The sequence below is a fragment of the Callithrix jacchus genome, chromosome 6 (genome assembly GCF_049354715.1).
Source record: "Callithrix jacchus isolate 240 chromosome 6, calJac240_pri, whole genome shotgun sequence".
Taxonomy (NCBI): Eukaryota; Metazoa; Chordata; class Mammalia; order Primates; family Cebidae; genus Callithrix; species Callithrix jacchus.
The window spans coordinates 39239933-39260994 of NC_133507.1; the positions used below are offsets into that span (position 1 = coordinate 39239933).

Genomic DNA, 21062 nt, shown 5'->3' on the forward strand with positions numbered 1-21062 from the left:
CAGGAAAGTGGCCTCTGTGGCATGAATTATATTTATTTAGATACCTGTATTAAAAAAATTATTTTCATTAAAAAAGGAATCCCCACCCTCCAAGCTCGGGCTGGAGCTTGGCACTACGACCGTCCGGCGGCTGCCCTTTCCCTGAACCGCCAGGCAGCGGGTGAGCAGTGCTTTCTTCCAGCACCTGCCGCCTGGTTTCGCGCAGAACCTCCCGACACCGCCCCGCCGGCTCCACGCGCCTTCCTCCCCTTCCTAGCCCCACCGCCACCCCCCGGAGGGAGGGAAAACGCGGCGAGTGGAACGGGTGGAGGCGAAGGTCCTCGCAGCCCGCGCAGGGTGTCTGCGGCCAGTTGGACACTTGCGCCCCAGGCAGGCGACTCCTCCTGGGAAGGGCGTGGAGATGGCCTGGTGCGCAGGGTTGACGGGAGCCCGCCTCGCGCCGCGGGGACGCCCGGGCGGCTCTGAAGGGGACGGGGCGGCCCCAGTCGGCGGCCGCAGGGAGCTCCGCCCTCGCCTCGGTATAAGAGCTGGGCCCGGCCCACCTCGGCGGCGGCGGCGACGGCGGTGGCGAGAGCTGGCTGGGGCGTCCGCTAGGCTCGGACGGCCTGCTGAGCCTCCCAACCCGCTTCTATAAGGCTTTGCCTTTCCAACTTCAGCTACAGTGTTAGCTAAGTTTGGAAAGAAGGAAAAAGGAAAATCCCCGGGCCCCTTTTCTTTTGTGGTTTGCCAAAGTCGTTGTAGTCTTTTTGCCCAAGTCTGTTGTGTTTTTAGAGGTGTTATCTCCAGCTCCTTGCACTCCTGTTAGCAAGCACCTCAGCGAGAGCAGCAGCAGCAGCGATAGCAGCCGCCGAAGAGCCAGCGGGGTCGCCCAGTGTCATGACCAGGGCAGGAGAACACAACCGCCAGAGAGGATGCTGTGGTGAGTGGCATTGACCGAATGCAAGTGGTGGAAACCCAGGTTGGGCTTTGGAGACAAGCAGCTCTATACAGGTTCTGCAGGAATGTGGCTCTGCTGTTAACCATAGCTTTGTAAAAGATCCTTTGATTCATATTTGTGGACGTTAAGGAAGAAAGGAAATTCAGGGTGTGGGAAAAGGGGCTTGCACATAGGCACGGTTGGAGTAGACTGGACAGTTTGGATTGCCTTGTGTAAAAAAAATGTTGAAACAAGAGTTTCTTCACTGTATGTGAAATGTGACGTTGGGCAGTTATGGACTAGGTCATGCTGAATTTAAGTGAATGGTATTAAGTGAATGAAATACCTCGGTTTATAGGTAACTTGATAAAACGTACGTGGTGTGTCCCGCAATGTAGTTTTTAATAATCATGTTCTAATAAGATCAAAGGGATAAGCATTCTGCCCTCAGCTCGTTAAGTGACTACGATCGCTTTTTCTCTCCCGCCTGTGTCTTTGCAGGATCCTTGGCCGACTACCTGACCTCTGCAAAATTCCTTCTCTACCTTGGTCATTCCCTCTCCACTTGGGTAAGTGAGAATGCACATTCTTACAATACAGTTGCGCAATGTTTTATTTCCTTTCGTTCCAGCCATTTGTATTAAGCCAACTACCAGTTTTGCCAAGCAGTTAAAGAAATAAATCATCCAAGTACACATGCTTTAATGAAAACGTTATTTACACTGATGTTATTTCCCCATGAGTGTTAATTAATGCAACTAAATTATCAGATCATCATAGTTTATATAGATAGACAACTATCCAGACAAGATTAACAAAGGAAGGAATATTTCCTTTGTTTTTAAATTTAATGTTGAATTAGTAGCCTTAGTATATAGACGTATCTGCTACATAAAATGGATGGATGTGTCATATACCTTCTCTTCACATTTTAAAATATTTTGTTTTCTTTTTTTGTTAAAATTTAGTTCCAGCGTGTAGCACCATGAGAATACAATAGGTAGAGTGACTGACTTAGGCTAATAGCATTCTAAGATTAATTGAAATGTAAATGACTCCCCAGAACAAATATCTGAGTGACAAAAATTCTGGTCTTTAAAAATGTTATCTACAGTTAGATGATGTTTGGGGCATCCAAGGCTATCTTAAAAATTATCATCCAGTGAATATCAGTAATGGATTCACAGTTTTCCCTCTGACTTTCTAGGTAGTCTTGGAAGAGACCTAGTGTTTCTGTAGGTCTGGGTTCCTAAAATCCTCTTTCAAAAAGAATAACGTAGAATGATGCTAGATGTATGTTTAATAATGATGAGAATCTTTAACATTAAACAGTTTTTCTTCTTATTTAAAAGCAAAAAAACTGGCCATATTCTGTTCATGCTTCATATATATTTAACTAAAAAAAACTGTAAATAGATAAAATTTTGAGAGTAAATTTTTTAAATGTTATTTTCCTTTTACATTGGAAACTTCTATTGGATCATCCTTAAGACATGGATGGAAACCACTGTAAGAGGAAATCTATAGCCAATCCCTTTGAGAAATTGTTAAGCTACATTATTAGCTCTCTAGGAAATAGCAGTTTATAGATGACATTTTAGAAATGCAAGCTCCTATCTTACCAGCGGCTTACGCAGAGATGACTCTGCAAATACATGTAAACAAAGTGGAATTGGTGTGAGTTTGTTTTAATTCCACAGCTGATGATGCTAAGTAGAAACCTAGAGAAAAACCCTTAATAAATCTAAAGCAATAATTTGTTCCTCCAGTTTAATTCGATAAATATTAAGTATTAAAAACAGGTGATGGAAATAGTATCTGAAATTTTCAGCCTGTGGTGTGGCCTAGCTCTTAGAGGAAGAAGATGCCTCACTTCCAAATACTGATTATGGTTTATGTGACCTTTGGTTAATAGGTTAGGAGGTCAGATTTGCCAGAAAATGAGTGGCACTGTGGTTGTTCCAGGAGGATATTTTGTCATGTTAATTAAAAGTCTCACCAGAAAGGTGACAGATGCTTATCCCAACTTTACAGTAAGTCAAGCAAAGGAAGTTCTCATGAGAAAGTAAACAAACAGCAGCAACTACAACCATATAAGGTTTAGTGGATTTTTGCTCCTTTCTACTGCAAAGGAGTGTGAAAGAGGAATGTCTCTAACACTAGGTAATTATACCTTTTGTGTTTTGTCTCTTATGTGGCACTCTGCCTGATTTTATTACAACAAAATATTTATGTTTCTGTAGTGTGTGTGTGTGCATATGCATTTCCCTGCCCACCCTGCCAAATCATGATTTCCTATACAGTGAACATAGGGGCATTGGAGTAGAGGCTTCCTCAGGTTAGTTTTGTGTGAGGTTGAATGCCTTTTATTTCTGACTTCATTTTTATCTGCCAATGGATCACATTTTACTTTGTACTATCAAAATACAAGGTAGTCTAAGAAGTGGATCCTGGCTAGGTGCAGTGGCTCATGCTTATAATCCCAGCACTTTGGAAGGCTGAGGCAGGAGTATTGCTTGAGCCCAGGAGTCTGAGACCAGCCTGGGCAACATAGGGAGGTTCTGTCTCTGCAAAAATTAGCCAGGTGTCATGAGGCACACCTATAGTCCCTGCTGCTCAGAGGCTGAGGTGGAAGAATTGCTTGAACCCAGGAGTTTGAAGCTGTAGTGAGCTGTGATCACACCACTACACTCCAGCCTGGGCAATAGAGCAAAATGCTGTCTCAAAAAACAAAACAAAAAAGAAGTGGATACTATTGTCAAGGAACTTATAATACAATTTAGTATGGGCTTTAAAAGGAGGGGCCGGTTGCTTATATCTTATATCATTATCTTATAGACTCTCCATTTAAACCCCAGCATATCTGCCTTTCTTGTGCCCTCGCTTCCAACAGGCCTCACTTCTTTGCCCATGGAGGTCTTTGTCGCCACCAGCTCCATCCTACTTTATATTTCCTCATAGCAGCATATGCCCTGTGCTAGATGTGCTTTTGGTCTCTGCTCACCAGAATGTGAGCTTCATGAAAACATGCACTGTGATTTTTGTGGGCTGCTGAAGCTCCAGTGCCTGCAAGTGTTGAGTACATAGTAGCCACTCAGTAAGTATTTATGAAGTGGGTTAAGGACCATGATCATTCATTGACATTTACTAGGTTTGCTTTCAGCTCTCAGTCCAGTGGGGGTACATGGACACATTAACAGGTCACCCAAGTTTGGTAAGAATAGGTGGGAAGGCAGGAAATGGAAATAAAGAAGGATGGGTACTTGGTCAATATTTACGTAGACTTTACCCAATTCTTGGGCTTTTTGTGAGCATAGAATCTCTTGCTTCTTAAAGCCTAAACCTGTTGGAAATTGGGGTAATGGCAGCAATTTATTTCCCTCCATCGAAGAGGTGGTATGACATACAAGAATAATAAGCAAGAGACAAAACTTTAATAGCATTTCTTTTGATGGCCTGCTTTAGAGGACCCTAAAACAATTTAAAAGACAGTAAGAGGAAGAAAAAAAGAAAGAAGCAACGGTATTAGAAAAGTGTTTCTTAACATGTATGTTAAGAAAGAAAATTCACTCACAGAGGCAACCTATCATTTGGGACATTTATGTGTTTTTGTCTTTTCCTCGGGAGCTATTCAGAGGAATAGAGAGTAGAATAAAGTACCTCCCCACTCCCCATCCCATTTTATTCTAATCAAATCTAAATTTGCTTTTCAGGTTAAAGATTAAGTAAGAGTTCCACCCCCACTGCCGTTGTGACAATTCAAAATTACTCCGGACATTGCCAAATGATCCCCGGGGAGGTGGGGTGAGGGGAGGAAGAACAAAGTCATCTCTGGCTGAGAACTACTGGTCTACACTAAGTTTCTTGTAAATGATTGCTAACCCACATCAATTTTCGAAAGTATAAAATTTAAAAATTATTTGACATGCCAGGATAGTATTTGCTTCTAATACATGGATATTTCATGAAGATGTTAACAGACTTTGGGAAGAACTAGGAGTATAAGTATTTCCATAGTGTAAATCTATGAGACCTGGAATTTGGTTTCCTATAGTGATTTCCAGAGATAAGTTATGATGGAATATGGCTGTCCTCCTTAATGTTAATTTCAGAAGTCAGGGATGGAGCCTAAAATCTCATAATGAGGTCCATTATAGATTTTTGATGACATTAATTTGCCTAATTTACTTAAAAGTTTCTGTTAAATCACATTTCATGTAATGAACTCCAAAATTCCGTGTATTCTCTGGAATTTGTGTGAAGAAATAAGTACTTTTTTCCCCCTTTCAAAACTCATCTGTATTAAAATGTTAATGTAACTACTTACTTATGCATTTAAGTTTATTTCTGACATCACTGTTTATGTGGTGCCAGAATTTGCCCTTACTGCTCTCCTCTTTCTGATCGCTCTGCTGTTTTATGGCTTTCAAATTATGACTTTATGAAATCTCATAGGTTTTAGGGTATTAGGTGTAGAGGAAACTTAGAGATCATATAGTCCATTCCTATCATTTTACAAATTGGGAAACTGGCTTTTTCTTGATGTTCAAGGTATACTAATGTTTTTGAATTATACTGTAATTGATTTCTGGTCAAAAACAAATGACTTTATGCCTCTGCAATCAAGATAGGCAAATTCCAGGCCCCAGGAGAAACCCGGCACACAGGAGAACAAGTTTTATCTCAAAAAGCCAACTTGGGTCTGGAAACTGCATTTTTTTTTTCTAGAATGACAAAGAGAATGTATGGTTCATTAATATCATGCCTTTTCAAGTTTACTTAATATTTGGGCAAGAATATTTTCTATTGTGCTGGGATGAACAGTTTTAACATCTGATCATTATTCAATCTAAGAGTAATTATTGACTTTGAAAGTCTCATAATGTAGCCAGGAAGTGCCCCTTTGATAAGGAAGCAAATTTCCTGAGTACAATAGACTAGAAACAAAAAATATTCCATCAAAACATTTTCTCTTCTTATTTAAGGGAGATCGGATGTGGCACTTTGCTGTGTCTGTGTTTCTGGTAGAGCTCTATGGAAACAGCCTCCTTTTGACAGCAGTCTACGGGCTGGTGGTGGCAGGGTCTGTTCTGGTCCTGGGAGCCATCATTGGTGACTGGGTGGATAAGAATGCTAGACTTAAAGGTGAGTGTTGTTATATAATTAAGTCCTTGTATCCATGGGACCAATGCCTGAGCTATCTCCATTAACAAAGGAAACAACAAACTAAGAGAGCAACAACAGTGACAACCCAGTGAATGTGTGCACACCACACCTGAGGGAGGAGGCCTTAGATGGCACCACTTCTGGATGGAGGGTCCCATGGCTCCCACACAAAGTTGGGATGCCTGGACATTGACCTAATAGATTTTTTTTTTATTCTTTGGCTATTCATACATTTTATATGTTAATGATTAACCTTGTAGCACTTTTCTGAGAACCATATTAAACATTAAAAGTTTGCTTAACTTGGGCTTCCTTTCTAACTATGACTTTCACTGGAGTCCCTTTAGTGAATGTTCCTGAGACAGCTGTAACATCTGTTCTTTGGTTACTATGCTTCATGTAAGAGTGTATGTAAGGGAATTGAAAACTATAGATTCAAGGGAGAACAGTTGAGCCTGGATCACAAAGAGCCGAATTATAAATTTTGTAGAGAAAAAGAAGAAATAATAATATATTGATATTTATTCTAAGCATTAGTACTGAAATCATGTCATTTTATATGGGAGAGAAAGTAATTGAGCAACTAAATTATCTAGAATATAAGGGAAATATGGATAGTCATTCAGTGTAAATTTTCTTGAATTGCTCAATGCCAAGACCTTACCATATCTGACTTAGCTCTTGGCAAAAAATTGAGGTGTCATTCTTTCAGTGCAGGATGACTGCTTCTGGACACAGAGCAACAGGATTATCAAATTCCAGGACTTGATGCTACTAGGACAATAGTCAGGATAAACATATTTCTGCTTTTAGAATGAGTAGACCAGAACACATGTAGAAAAACGTTCTGTAACCTAGAAAAAAATTTACTTATTTGCATCATTATACATAGAAACACAGGAATATTATACACAGAAACCTTTAATAATTTTTGAGCACTGCAATCATAGATTAGGAAAGAATATTGAATTGGATGAAGAAAAGTGGGGTAGGATAACAATTTCCCACTTATCCTGTATAATTGACTCATATATTACTCTTTATGAAATATTTTCCTGATACCTTTAGGCTGAGTTTACCATTTCTTTCTCTGTGTTTCTCTGAGGCTTTGTTAACACCTCTGCTATTGCACTTATACAGATACAGTTATCTGTTCACATATCTTTCCTTTTTCTGTTCTGTAGGGTCCTGAAAGCTCAGAACCTCATTCAGTTGACATCTAATCCTTATCCAGTGAATGAATGGATGAATGAATTAATGAATTATATGTTGGGATTTTATTTCAGACTGCTTTCAGAAAGTGTTTATTTTGTCTTGGGTCTTTGATATGACCTTCCAAGCAAGGATGAACTATATTATCCTTGAAGACAAGAGCTGTAATTATCCCTTACATATAGAACTTTATATTTTCCAAAGTGCTTTCATAAGTATTTTATTTGAGCATCATTATGACTCTATAGAGTAAGGAAGACAGATATTACCATCCGCACCTTCTAGTTGCAGGCAAAAGAGACATTAGGTATCCTGCCCTAGATCTAATGAGTGGCAGAAAAAAGGCTACCAGGTATCTTTATCTGGCCTTACTCCAGTGCTTTTTCTATATGGGTGCCTCATGTTAAGAGAATTGCCATCTGAGATGGAAGGGGTAGCTTAGAATTTCATAGCAATGGCAAATAGCATTAGTATGCCAAAAGAAATACACTGCTGCTTTATTCTTGGCAAATTTTTGTGTGTCTTTCCTATTTATCTATACCATATTATCAGATTCAGCCTGCCATATAGGAGGTTGTGGATTTTATAACTTCCTCTTTAACCTCCTACATGTTCTTGTTTTAGCTGAAGTAACAAAGAGCCGAAATATGGATCGTATCTATATCATACTACAACTCTGTTTATGTTTGGCTTTCAAGAAGATAAACTAAATGAAAATGTGGTCATTATGACAGACTTCAATGAACAGAAAAACTTGTACTTCATTTTGTTTGCATGTTTACTGGTCTGGTGTGATCCTCTGGGTCATATTGGGAGTAGTTGAGGCAGGATTGACTTCAGAAAGGTTTTCTTTTATCTTGTAATTATTATGTTTTGTATTAATATAGTAGAACAATGATGTGAGGATAAGAACAGTCCCACTGACACATTTTGATGTAGTGAACACTTTGTCTCATCCTCTGCACAGTGGCCCAGACCTCGCTGGTGGTACAGAATGTTTCAGTCATCCTGTGTGGAATCATCCTGATGATGGTTTTCTTACATAAACACGAGCTTCTTACCATGTACCATGGATGGGTTCTCGTAAGTTCTCAATGCAATTCTTCATGGCAGAAAATTGAGTATCTGGCAATGGTAAAAAATGAAAATATTTTGAAGGCTAGGGAGTGTCTTTTTTTCTTTTGGCAGATGTAACCTCTTAATATTCATTTCTGTGTCTACTGTCATATCCCCTATAGTTTGCTTTGTTGTTGTTTTTCCCACAGTGGGCACTTATTAAGTATTATTTGAATTTAAATTTTGTCCTATTGTTTTTAATGGCATTTCTAAGAGTTTACTATAGAATTCAGTTGTTTGTTTTCAGCTTTTTAGTGACCTATACTTTGTTCGTGCTATTTAAGCACGAAAATCTGACATGAGATTTTACTGGTCATACCTATGAATGTTATTACTGGTGCTTATCAATCATACAGACATTATTTTTCTCTAAACTAAATGGAAAGAACTTAATTGTAGAAGAGACTCTAGAAGTTAATTTCTTCTGACTTAAAGTTATTCATATGATTGTGTTCCTCCAATAATAATTGTTACTTCTGTTTGGGAATATCAACTAGATAACTTTTCATGTTGTGATTTCATAAGCGCTTGATGGAAAAGAGGAGAGCGATGGGGTGTGTAGAAACAATGCATTTGGTGTCATATTGAGTCTTTTTATGTACATTTGGATTAATATTACAGAGTTACAAAGCCGCCTAGGCCTTTACAAATCTTTGAGTCTATTCCCTTCATTTTATTGAAAAAATTAAGACAAAGTGATGTTAGTTGATTGCTTATTGTCATGCAACTAGAAAGTGTCAGAACTCTGACTTAAATACAGGTGTTCTCAATTTTCCTTCAACATTCTTTTCAAAGGCAATATTTGTGGGAGAAATGACCAAAACCACCACCGTCTTAACATTTTATGATAACTGTATTCATATGATTATTATAATTTTTGTATTATGTATAGTACAGATGATAAAGATGATATAGATTAGGACATTATGCCCCTTAACTTGACTGCTGGTGTTCATTTTTTCATATGTATAAAATAAAATTATTTCTTATAAATGAAATTAAAATAATTTTTTTTATTATTCCACCAAACACCATTTTAAACTACATTGTTTAATGTCATGTGTACAGTGTGGTAAACTGACATTATAACTCAATTTTTTTCTTGTCATTCTTTAGACTTCCTGCTATATCCTGATCATCACTATTGCAAATATTGCAAATTTGGCCAGTACTGCTACTGCAATCACAATCCAAAGGGATTGGATTGTTGTTGTTGCAGGAGAAGACAGAAGCAAACTAGCAAGTAATTTGGTTTTCTCTTTCAATTAAGTGGGCATGTTAGGATTCACTTTAAATCAGTGGTGATAAATGAGGCTGTAAGCCTTTTATTTTTGTTCTGGGTATTTTTTTAGGAACCATAAATTGAAAGCATACTTTCCTTCTTACCTTATTGTCAGTTTTAGTGCTAAGATTTATCCCTGTTATGAAATTAACTTATAGGATAGCTAACTTCTCTTTTATCCTACCCAAACTTGGTAAATGGAATAACTTTTTCTTTTTATTTCCTTTTTTTTTTAAAAAGGAAATTCAATCAACTTTCTAAATGTTAATACTTAGAACAGTGAAAATCTGACATGAGATTTTACTGGTTATACCTATGAATGTTATTACTGGTGCTTATCAATCATACAGACATTATTTTTCTCTTAAACTAAATGGAAAGAACTTAATTGTAGAAGAGACTCTAGAAGTTAATTTCTTCTGACTTAAAGTTATAATGTATAACTTCTATTCCATTATATACAATGTAATATAATTGCTGTTACAAATACCAAAGAAACAGAAGATAGAATGCAGTTTTTAAGAAGCTTACCATCTTAGTTGCTCATTGGAAATATAAACAAGTGGTCAAAGAAAATCTGAAGAATGCTTACAAAGCAACGTGTCCTATTCCATCAATATTACTTAGGCTCAGAATAACCTCCCTCACTCATTATTCCCTGCCTTCCCCTCATAAGACACACAGATAGCATTTGGATTGACAATTACACAGGGTAAAGAAGGAAGGGTACACCTACCTACCTGTCAGATCAGCTGATTCATCTCTGCTGATTACTGAGATAATGAGGGTAACAAACGCATTGCCTAACTATCCTGACAGACAAGTAAACCATTCTTGATGACTTAAATGGCAAATCCCAGAATACAGAAGGCAAGATTATGTGCTGGAGTTAACAGGCAGCTTTGTTTGGACCATTTGGTTTTAAAAAAAGAAAGGAGGGGTGAGTGAAGGAGAATAAAGTCTGTGGAAGGTCTAGAAGAAGAATGTGCCTGAATCATCACTTGTGGTAGCAGTATTATTATTGAGATAGAAATTCCACAGTGATTGATTTAAAGGATGGTGCGTATGTAAGATGAGTTTAACATGTGTGAATCCGTATCACAGGAAATTCTCTTGAGCTAAAATCATGATTCTCATTTACTTTTCTTCCTGTGATAATTTATAATGAGGAATAATTTCATGTCTTTTTTGTCACATTGAACTAGGTAAAGCTTTGTACTTCGTTTACTTTCTCTTTTTAACACACTATTTAAAGGATGTGAAATATATCCATGTTTTAAAATTCAAAGGGTACAAAAGGATATATTTTGACAATAGATCACATATATACTTGTTGGAATATATTTAGAGGAGAACGTTGGCTTTTACAATGATTTTTCTTTAATTTGTTCAGCAGCTATAGATAAAATGAAAATAAAATAAAATGATTTTATTTCACAGGACTGATCTTAACTAACTTGACTCTATAAAGTCTGAAATATGGAAAAGAAAGTTAACCAGAATCTTTAACTTATCCATACACACACACACACACACACACACACACACAAACCTCCCACATAACTCTGTGGGATTTTTCTATGAAGTGACATCAAAAACAACAAAAATATGACTGGTCATTTTTCAGCTGTCTCTCTTTATATCATGAATTATTGCAGAGTAGAAGAATCTAGGCAGTCTTTTTCTAACTTTCTGAAGTTTTTCAGGTGTAGGAAAGGAAGTGAGATTCTTGTTGAACTCTTGTCCACTCTATGTTAATCTTTATTAAGTGGTGCTCTTTCACAGCCAGCCAGCAGTGTGGGCTGGTGGACAAGTGAAGGAAAACTTTCTGCATGTTTCAAAACAACAAACAGAAACTTCTTTAGTTCTGAAGATCAGCAAGTGTCTAATTATGGATTTTTTTCTGCCATTTCTGCTATTGCAGAGTTAAAGGAGAACAGAGGAAAAGGAGGAGGATAAAGGAAAAATGGGAGAAGGAAGGGGAAAGTACATCTAGAAGGGACTCCAGGTGCCGCCTTGGGTTCCTGTAAGGTTGTGTCTTTGTACACAGACCCACCTACTCCAGCCAGGAATGATTTGTGTTTATGAAGGCTGATTTTTGAGGTTTCTTTTGAGGATCACTCTTTATTAGTACCTTCTGAAATTTTTCTTGCCCATCATTCTAAAAAATAGTCTGCCAGTTAGCTTGATCAAGTATGGCTGGTAAATTCTGTGTTTGTGCAGTATTGATTAAAAATTGATTTCATATTTGAAGTAGACAAACCTGCTGCAAATTTAATTTTTTTTCTGTGAAATGTAATACACCTTTTATAATAGTAGTTTTTAAATGTTATTTTCTGTGCCACAGCTGTGTCTGAGAACAGTTAAATTGGAATCAAATGAACACATATTTGTGTGCTTCTGTAAGACCAACTATAAATTGGTAAAGAACATATATTTGCATATTCATAAGACTGATTTTTTTTCTAGCCTGCTACCAGCAAAATGATTGTCTTTTTAAATCTTTTCTGCATCAGAAAAATAAAAGCTGTTTTCTAATATAACATTTCTACTGACACCTACATATTATTAACTTCCTAAGTACAATGTAAAAGATGGAAAATGGTGACATTGGGAAGCTCTATGAGCTCTTGAAAACTGAAGTAGGGAAAGAGTAAGAAATAATTTTAACTAAAACAATTTGTTGTCATTGTTGTTCTGAGACTTTAAGATTCAAGTACATGTTTTCTTTAGTTACTTGCTCTTTGGATTCCAATTATCGAGTTATTTGGATGAATTCCACACTTCTCTGGTGGCATATGAGTTGGAAACTTATTAGTTAGTGGGGGGCAGATGGTAATGAAGCCTCTGCAGAGGCAGTCAAGTGTAAGATCAATGAAGGTTGCCTTTGTCTCTCAAGTGAAAGGTGAAATATGTCAAAGTTCTCCTGTTATCATATATGTTTTATATATAAATAGGACTAATTGGAAAGCAACTGAGAACCAGGAAGAATTACAAAGGAATAAAGGCAATTTTCTGTTAATGTACTTCTTTGTCATGTATTGCTTTTCCCTTATGGTAACTAACCCAAATGATTGTTTGAGACCTGTCTCACAAATTTCACTCTGTTCTGTGACAGGGAATGAGAAAGTAGATCACTTTCTTTTTGTTCTAAAACTCTTGGTTTTAGCTATTTTTATTAATTTTTTTTACTGACACATAATTGTACTTATAATGGGGTACATAGTGATGTTGTGATACTTATAGTGTGTAGTGATCAGATGAGATGGAGATACATCTTCATCATCTCAAAACATTTATCATTTCTTTGTGTTGGACATTTTTTAACTTCCTTTTTATTTTGTCCTCTACCCTGACTCAGGTATACATTCCCATAGTGAAACTCTAGACCTTGTTATCACCACTAAATTCTCTCCTCCCGTAATCTCACTCTGAGGCATCCATATCTTGAAAAACCACCACCTGTCTTTCCAGCAACTTCTTCCCTACCAAAGCCTCAACAATTCATCAATATGGTTGGCACCTGCAAACCATTCGTTTCACTGCCTTTTCACTGTCCATGACCTCTCTCATCTCTTTCTTACCCAGCTTAAATTTCAAGGCCAGTCATGATTATATGATCACCTCCTGGTATATACCCTCAGCTCAGTTGGCCCCCTCTCCTTTTGTCACTTTTGTTTGGTAAGACTATGGTTAAATCCAACTCTCCACAGTAGAGCATGGCCAGAAAAAACACATGACCTTGCTTAGTATTCTCACTTGAGGTTCACCGCCACAGTGTTGGTCCTTTCATGCTTCCAGATAATCACACTTTTTTCTCTGATTCTCTCCTTCTCCACTCTCCTAGAGGACCATTTCACAGTTGTTTCTCCTCTCTCATCACACGTTCAGGTCTTCCTCCCCTATCCTTATTTTCATCAGTGGGACCTGGCTTTGTATTTTGCTAAGAAAATGGAAGCAATGAGAAGAGAGCTTCCATGTGATTCCCCCATCACATCTCTCTTCCTACGTGTACCTGACCTCTACTCTTGTTACTATTGATGAATTGTGTTCCTGTCTAAGAACAACTCCTCCATTTATGCAGTAGATTCAGATTACATCCCTTATCTACTGTATCATTTTGGGCAGCACCTAATCATGCTCTAATTTTGTTCCTCTTAAAAATCCCGATCTTTACCACACTTCTTTCTCTACTACTCTATTTCTTTGTTCTTCTTTTTGCCACAGCATAAACAAAGGACCTGTCTATTTCCAGTTCTGTTTTTTGGGCAGTACTTTGCTTTCCATAAGGCCACGAGAAGCATTCACATTGTGCTCCAGAATATGACTCACTGAAAATACAAATGGTGTCCCCTAGGGTTGGCACTTGTCTCTTAAATCAGCTTTATTCAGGCATTGCTCTTATTGTTCTCCTTTTTTTGAGGTCCCCAGAATCTTTCATGTGACCAAGTTAGTATTTCTTCTCAGTGCTTCTCTTTGCTCTGATGCTCTGTTTTTCAGTGAGTCCTTCTCATACCTTGCCTTATTTAGAACATTCCCCTGAGCACTCCCTGCCCTTTTTCTGCATTACTTTTTTACCATAGTATTTAATAAACATCTGACATATGCAATATATGTATATGTGTGTGTACATATAAATATATATATACAAGCATATACACACACACATATATACAAGCGTGTGTGTGTATACACACACACGCGCGCACACATATGCTTGTTGATTTATTGTCTTTCTTTTCCTGTGAGAATGTAAACTCCATGAAGACAGGGAAGAATATTAGTTGTCTTCTTTATACTGTTAAGAATTGTTGAGAATGATGCCTAGCTTATAATAGGCATTTAACATACATTTGTTGAAAGAAAAATGTAGAGTCACTATTATATTCATTTTAAAACCTGTTAGTCTGATTTATGCAATCCCAAGGTAATTGTCATTTTTGAGGCAAATTTAGTGGGACTTGACCCAAACAACAAATGTTTTTCTAACAAAATGGTTTTCTTACAAATGTGCTTTTAGAAAGTAACATTTTAAGAATCTATACTCTTGGTTTATAGCTTTGTATTGTGTAAATTGTCTTTGATGAGTTTACACATTTACCTGCCTCTTTCACCTGCCTCTCTAGATATGAATGCCACAATACGAAGGATTGACCAGTTAACCAACATCTTGGCCCCAATGGCTGTTGGCCAGATTATGACATTTGGCTCCCCAGTCATTGGCTGTGGTTTTATTTCGGGATGGAACTTGGTATCCATGTGCGTGGAGTACTTTCTGCTCTGGAAGGTTTACCAGAAAACCCCTGCTCTAGCTGTGAAAGCTGCACTTAAAGAAGAGGAAACTGAATTGAAACAGCTGAATTTACACAAAGGTAAACTAAACATAGTGATTACTCCTTTTATGCTCATGTTCAGACCTTAAATGTTGGTGAAGATCAAAACTATTTTGAATTTGTATCAGGTTTTCTTACCAATGAGGGCCAGATGAGGTTAAATATATCACTATGGTAGATGAGGCAAGAACAGGTTTTTGAGGATCTGGAGGAAAACTCTGGGTTGAATCTGGTGGGGTTGGAATGGGTCCCCTGGCTCTCTTCCTTGATGTGAGCAGTAGTCACAGAGGCTCTATTAGTTGAGAGATGACTGGGCAAAGCTAAGTCATAGGACTGGGAAAAAAAGTGGGGAAAAAAAAAGATATCGAGAGAATCCCTTGAAGTCTGTGAGGAGGGAGTTATGTGGTCATTTGTAGGACAGTAGAAGAGAGTGAGGACACAAGCTGGGTACTTCACAGGGAAGAGGAAGTTGGGCTTTTGGGTAAATGGAATCTTCTACTCAGCTCTGCAGGGACCTAGAAAATAATGTGCTGTGTTTTCTAAGACAATTTTTATATTTTATCTGGTGAGTTTTCCTGCTGTTTACTTTGGTGTGAGTATAATTCCTCAGAGCAAGAGAGAGAGAAAAGAAAACAGGGATAGATCAATAGTATTTTGTTTATTTAACAAAAGTGCACTTTGATGATTATTCCTTGGCTGTATTTCTTAAATTATTAGTAAAAGAAAATACATTTTATAATGTATAACCAAGGGTACCCTTGGGGGAAGGATATAGGAGAAGGAAAAAGTACTATTAATAATTGGCTTTTATCTCCACATGTCCTTCCCAACAAAATAATGATATCTTTTATTAACAGATACTGAGCCAAAACCCATGGAGGGAACTCATATAATGGATGTGAAAGGCTCTAACATCCATGAGCTTGAACATGAGCTAGAGCCTACTTGTGCCTCCCAGATGGCTGAGCCCTTCCGTACCTTCCGAGATGGATGGATCTCCTACTACAACCAGCCTGTATTTCTGGCTGGCATGGGTCTTGCTTTCCTTTATATGACTGTCCTGGGCTTCGACTGCATCACCACAGGGTACGCCTATACTCAGGGACTGAGTGGTTCAATCCTCAGTATTTTGATGGGAGCATCAGCTATAACTGGAATAATGGGAACTGTGGCTTTCACTTGGCTACGTCGAAAATGTGGTTTGGTTCGGACAGGTCTGATCTCAGGATTGGCACAGCTTTCCTGTTTAATCTTGTGTGTGATCTCTGTGTTCATGCCTGGAAGCCCCTTGGACTTGTCCGTTTCTCCTTTCGAAGATATCCGATCAAGGTTCATTCAAGGAGAGTCAATTACACCTACCAAGATACCTGAAACCATTACTACAACTGAAATACACATGTCTAACGGGTCTAATTCTGCTAATATTGTCCCGGAGACCAATGCTGAATCTGTGCCCATAATCTCCGTCAGTCTGCTGTTTGCAGGTGTCATTGCTGCTAGAATCGGTAAGAAATCTCTTTTTGTATTTTAATGAACTAAGTATGAAATAAAGTATCTTTCTGTAATGTAGGTTCAGAGAATCCATTAATAATGATCTGAAATATTCCCTAAATATTAATTTAAGCAAAATCCACTATTAATTGTGAAATTATTTTCTATATTTGTACTTTATTTTTTTATATATTTTATAGTTTGAAAACCTGTATTTGTTACCTTATTATGTACATATACTTAAAACATGGTTCAGACTTGAAAATTTTTTCTAGATGAGTATCTTAATTATTACTTTTTTTTTGAGACAGGATCTTGCTCTGTTACTGAGGCTGGAGTGCAGTGGTGCAATCACAGCTCATTGCAGCCTTGATCTCCTGGGCTCAAGCAATCCTCCTGCCTCAGTTCCCCAAGTAGCTGGAACTACAGCCATGCACCACCATGACTGGCTAATTTTTGTATTTTTGTAGAGATGGGGTTTTGACATGTTGCCAAAGGTGGTCTTGAATTCCTGAGCTCAAGTGATTATTTTAAAAATATAATTTAATTTATAAAAGATATTAGCTATATCAATTATACTGCCACCTAGTAGAGTCTTGATATTGCAACAACCCTAACAAAGAAACTGTAGTTTAGTGACTATTCCCATGGGGCAACACTAAAAAGGTAATGTTTCTGGCTTTAAAAGAAGATGTGAAAGTAAAAAAAAAAATCCTTCAAAGGTCTTCTCTAGCCGATATGTACTCATACAGTTTGCTACACAAATGGGTTTTACAGCCCTGGAAGGAAACATAATGTAAAGACTTCTTGCAAAGCAAAATTTAAGTAATCATTAATAGAGTACTGATGAATTATCTCTGACCGAATTCATTCTTGACATGAAATTGTATTTATCTTGTGATACAAAGCAGTTCATTAATTTATTGGAGATATTAATTTCCAAGCAAGACAGCTTTATTGTATGGGCTTTAGAGCTCTAGCAGTAATGTAACAATGGTTTCAAGTTTCCTTATACCTGGCTGGGTGTGGTGGTTGATGCCTTTAATCCCTTGGGAGCCAAGGTGGGTAGACCTGAGGTCAGGAGGTCAAGACCAGCCTGGTCAACATAGTGAAACCCTGTCGCTATAAAAATACAAAAATTAGCTGGGCATGATGGAGGATGGCTGTAAGCCCAGCTACTTGGGAGGGTAAAGCAGGAGAATCACTTGAACCTGGGAGACAGGGATTGCAGTGAGCCGAGATTGCACCACTGCACTCCAGTCTGGGAGACACAGCAAGACTCCATCTCAAAAATAAATAAATAAATAAATAAATAAATAAATAAATAAGTTTCCTTATATTTCAACCATAACCATATATTAGGTCATTTGAAACTTTAAAAATAATCGTACTTATACTGTAATAGGATTTATTATGTCTTTGATTTCAAAGTTTTGTGTTTGTAGTATGAATAATCACAGAAAAACAGAACTAAGAAGTTTGTAGATTAGACTTCTTTTTCTCTGATGACTGTAAAATCATTTATTGAGGCATTAATAACCGAATATTTTTTTACGAAAAATAATTCTCTAAGGCAAGGCTATGATATATATAAGGTGACTTAAAGGCAGTTGGGCTAAAATGTATATTTTGCATATGCAACAGATTTTTATCTGTAATTTGAAATGTATGCCTGTAAACTAAATTCTAATCTTTTAAAAAATATTTTATTATAGGTCTTTGGTCCTTTGATTTAACTGTAACACAGTTGCTGCAAGAAAATGTAATTGAATCTGAAAGAGGCATTATAAATGGTGTACAGAACTCCATGAACTATCTTCTTGATCTTTTGCATTTCATCATGGTCATCCTGGCTCCAAATCCTGAAGCTTTTGGCTTGCTCGTATTGATTTCAGTCTCCTTTGTGGCAATGGGCCACATTATGTATTTCCGATTTGCCCAAAATACTCTGGGAAACAAGCTCTTTGCTTGCGGTCCTGATGCAAAAGAAGTTAGGAAAGAAAATCAAGCGAGTACATCTGTTGTTTGAGACAGTTAACCATTGCTATCCTGTTACTAAATTGTATAGAGCACATGTGCTTATTTTGTACTGCAGAATTCCAATAAATGACTGGGCATTTCTCTCTTTTTACCGCAGCTGTGCCTTGAGGACTAAAAGCTATTTAGGAAACCTAAGTCAGCAGAAATAAGCTAGTTAATTTCCCTTTGTTTAGGCATGGAAAAAAAAATTGGAAAAGAAAAACTCAGTTGAAATACGGAGACTATAATGATTACACTGAATTCCCTATTTCTCATGAGTAGATACAATCGTACATAAAAGAGTGGTTAGTCACGTGAATTCGGTTATCCTTTGGCAGATTCTTATCTGTTCCAGAATTCAGATATGTCAGTTTTCTGTAAAACTCACTCTTGTTAAAGACTGGCCAGTTTGTTTTTTGCATCTTATTTAGTTATATTTAAAAAAAATTCTTTAAATATGAAGACTAAATTTTGATAACCAGTATTATCCTAGTGATCTTATTGATCTTAAGGTATTTACATGTATGTGGAAAAAGAAAATACTTAACTAGAATTCTCTAATAAGGTTTATGGTTTAACTTAAAGAGCACCTTTGTATTTTTATTATCAGATGGGGCAACATATTGCATTAAGCACATGTAGCACTTCAGAGCATGGTTATCATGTAAGCTGCAGGTAGAAGAAAGCTGTAAAGTAGATTTATCACGCGATGACTGTGTACAGACTTCAAATATGTCAATAGTTTGGACATAGAACCTAGAAGCCAGAAGCTACACAGAAGGGCAAGAATCCTACTCTACATGCTACCATCATTAGTGATCTCTGTCTAGAATGTGGGGATGTAGGCCTTAAGTCTGGCAAGTTACATGTAGAAAGCCCACACTTGTAAAGGTTTTGTTTTATAAATCATTTGATTTACTTTTAACACACTCAGGTAGAACATTTTTATTTTTACTGTTTTATACCCAGAAGTTATTTCTACATTGTTCTACAGCAAGAATATTCATAAAAGGATCCCTTTGAAATGCCTTTGAGAAGAATAGAAGAAAAGAAAGTTTGTATATATTTTTAAAAATTGTTTTAAAAGTCAGTTTGCAACATGTCTGTACCAAGATGGTACTTTGCCTTAACCGTTTATATGCACTTTCATGGAGACTGCAATACGTTGCTGTGAGCACTTTCTTTACCCTTGGAGTTTAATTCTTTGCTTCATCTTTCTACAGTATGACATAATGATTTGCTATGTTGTAAAATCTTTGTAAAAAAATTTCTATATAAAAATATTTTTAAACTCTTAATTTCTTTTTCCTGAATTCTGTTCCCCAATTATTTAACAAGGCTTTTGTTACAGAACATCTGTTTTGGATAACATGTTTTTCTCTGTAAAGGGCTACAGTGTCATGGTTTTTAGTCTTATCTCCCTGTTCACATTCCTGGTTTACGGTGGCCTGGATAAAAGTGTAGTAAACATGAGGCCCAGCACTCTTTCTTTGACCTTGAATATGTCACACTAAGCTCTTTTAAGTTATCACTTCTATGTTGCCTTCTGTTCATTGGAGATGATGGTATAAACCAACCCTACCTACCTTTCAAGTTATCTGATTGAATCAAATAAGAGAAGCCATGTGGAATCATTTTGTGACCTACAAGACAAGGTAGCCTTTTTACTAGAGGTTGACCTTAGTAATGAGGGGGAGCAGAGGATAGATGCCTGCTGGCTCTAGAGAAAATGTAACTAGATTCTACATAAAGGAAACTTCTTTTTTTTTTTTTTGAGACAGAGTTTCGCTCTTGTTACCCAGGCTGGAGTGCAATGGTGCCATCTCAGCTCACCGCAACCTCCGCCTCCTGGGTTCAGGCAATTCTCCTGCCTCAGCCTCCTGAGTAGCTGGGATTACAGGCACGCGCCACCATGCCCAGATAATTTTTTGCATTTTTAGTACAGACGGGATTTCGCCATGTTGACCAGGATGTTCTCGATCTCTTGACCTTGGGATCCACCCACCTCGGCCTCCCAAAGTGCTGGGATTACAGGTGTGAGCCACCGCACCCGGCCCCATAAAGGAAACTTTTATTGGGGACTTGATCTAAACTGTGATCAGTCCTAGGGATGCAGATTGGAATCAGACATAGTCCATCAGAGTCTCCTTTCCTTCCTCCTAAAATTGGGACCTTGACAGCGTTTGGCATCACCCTGCAGCTACTGATCTGCTCATGATGTTTGTGCAAACTAGATGCCTGTTAGGTTTGGCTGCTGTCTTGAACTAGCTCTCTGCTCCCTCCCACAGAGGTCAAGGCTGGGGTTAGAGATCTGTCCTGAGTGTTTGCAGCTGTAACTGAAGGCCTATGACCTTGAAAAATGAATAGAACCACATTAGCAAGGGGAGGCTTCAGCTCCTAATATGGATATTTTGTCAGTCTGTGCACCTAGAGAGAGAGGCCCTGTGTAGGAAGAAGGACCAGGGAGCTGAAGTGTTAACAGGAATTTTTACAGCTGCTGCCCTTACCTTTGTAGACTACAGCTCAG

General features: G+C 37.7%; 1 protein-coding gene across 2 annotated transcripts; it reads left to right on the forward strand.

Moving 5' to 3' along the window:
• Nucleotides 1-548: 548 nt before the first annotated feature.
• Nucleotides 549-19833, forward strand: SLC40A1 (solute carrier family 40 member 1). Of its 2 annotated transcripts, XM_035304269.3 has the most exons (8): nt 549-919; nt 1418-1485; nt 5902-6061; nt 8262-8377; nt 9527-9653; nt 14819-15064; nt 15883-16530; nt 18232-19833. In XM_035304269.3, exons 1-8 carry the CDS (start codon nt 877-879, stop codon nt 18543-18545), a joined length of 1722 nt encoding a protein of 573 aa, XP_035160160.2. In that variant the 5' UTR covers nt 549-876; the 3' UTR covers nt 18546-19833. The 2 variants fall into 2 exon arrangements, with proteins under 2 accessions (XP_035160160.2, XP_035160161.2); XM_035304270.3 differs by lacking the exon at nt 5902-6061.
• Nucleotides 19834-21062: the final 1229 nt, after the last annotated feature.

Coding starts and splice junctions, on each gene's coding strand:
- SLC40A1 (XM_035304269.3), top strand. CDS start 877: ATGACCAGGGCAGGAGAACACAACCGCCAGAGAGGATGCTGTG. Junction 920..1,417: donor CCGCCAGAGAGGATGCTGTG/GTGAGTGGCATT, acceptor GTGTCTTTGCAG/GATCCTTGGCCGACTACCTG. Junction 9,654..14,818: donor AGACAGAAGCAAACTAGCAA/GTAATTTGGTTT, acceptor CTGCCTCTCTAG/ATATGAATGCCACAATACGA.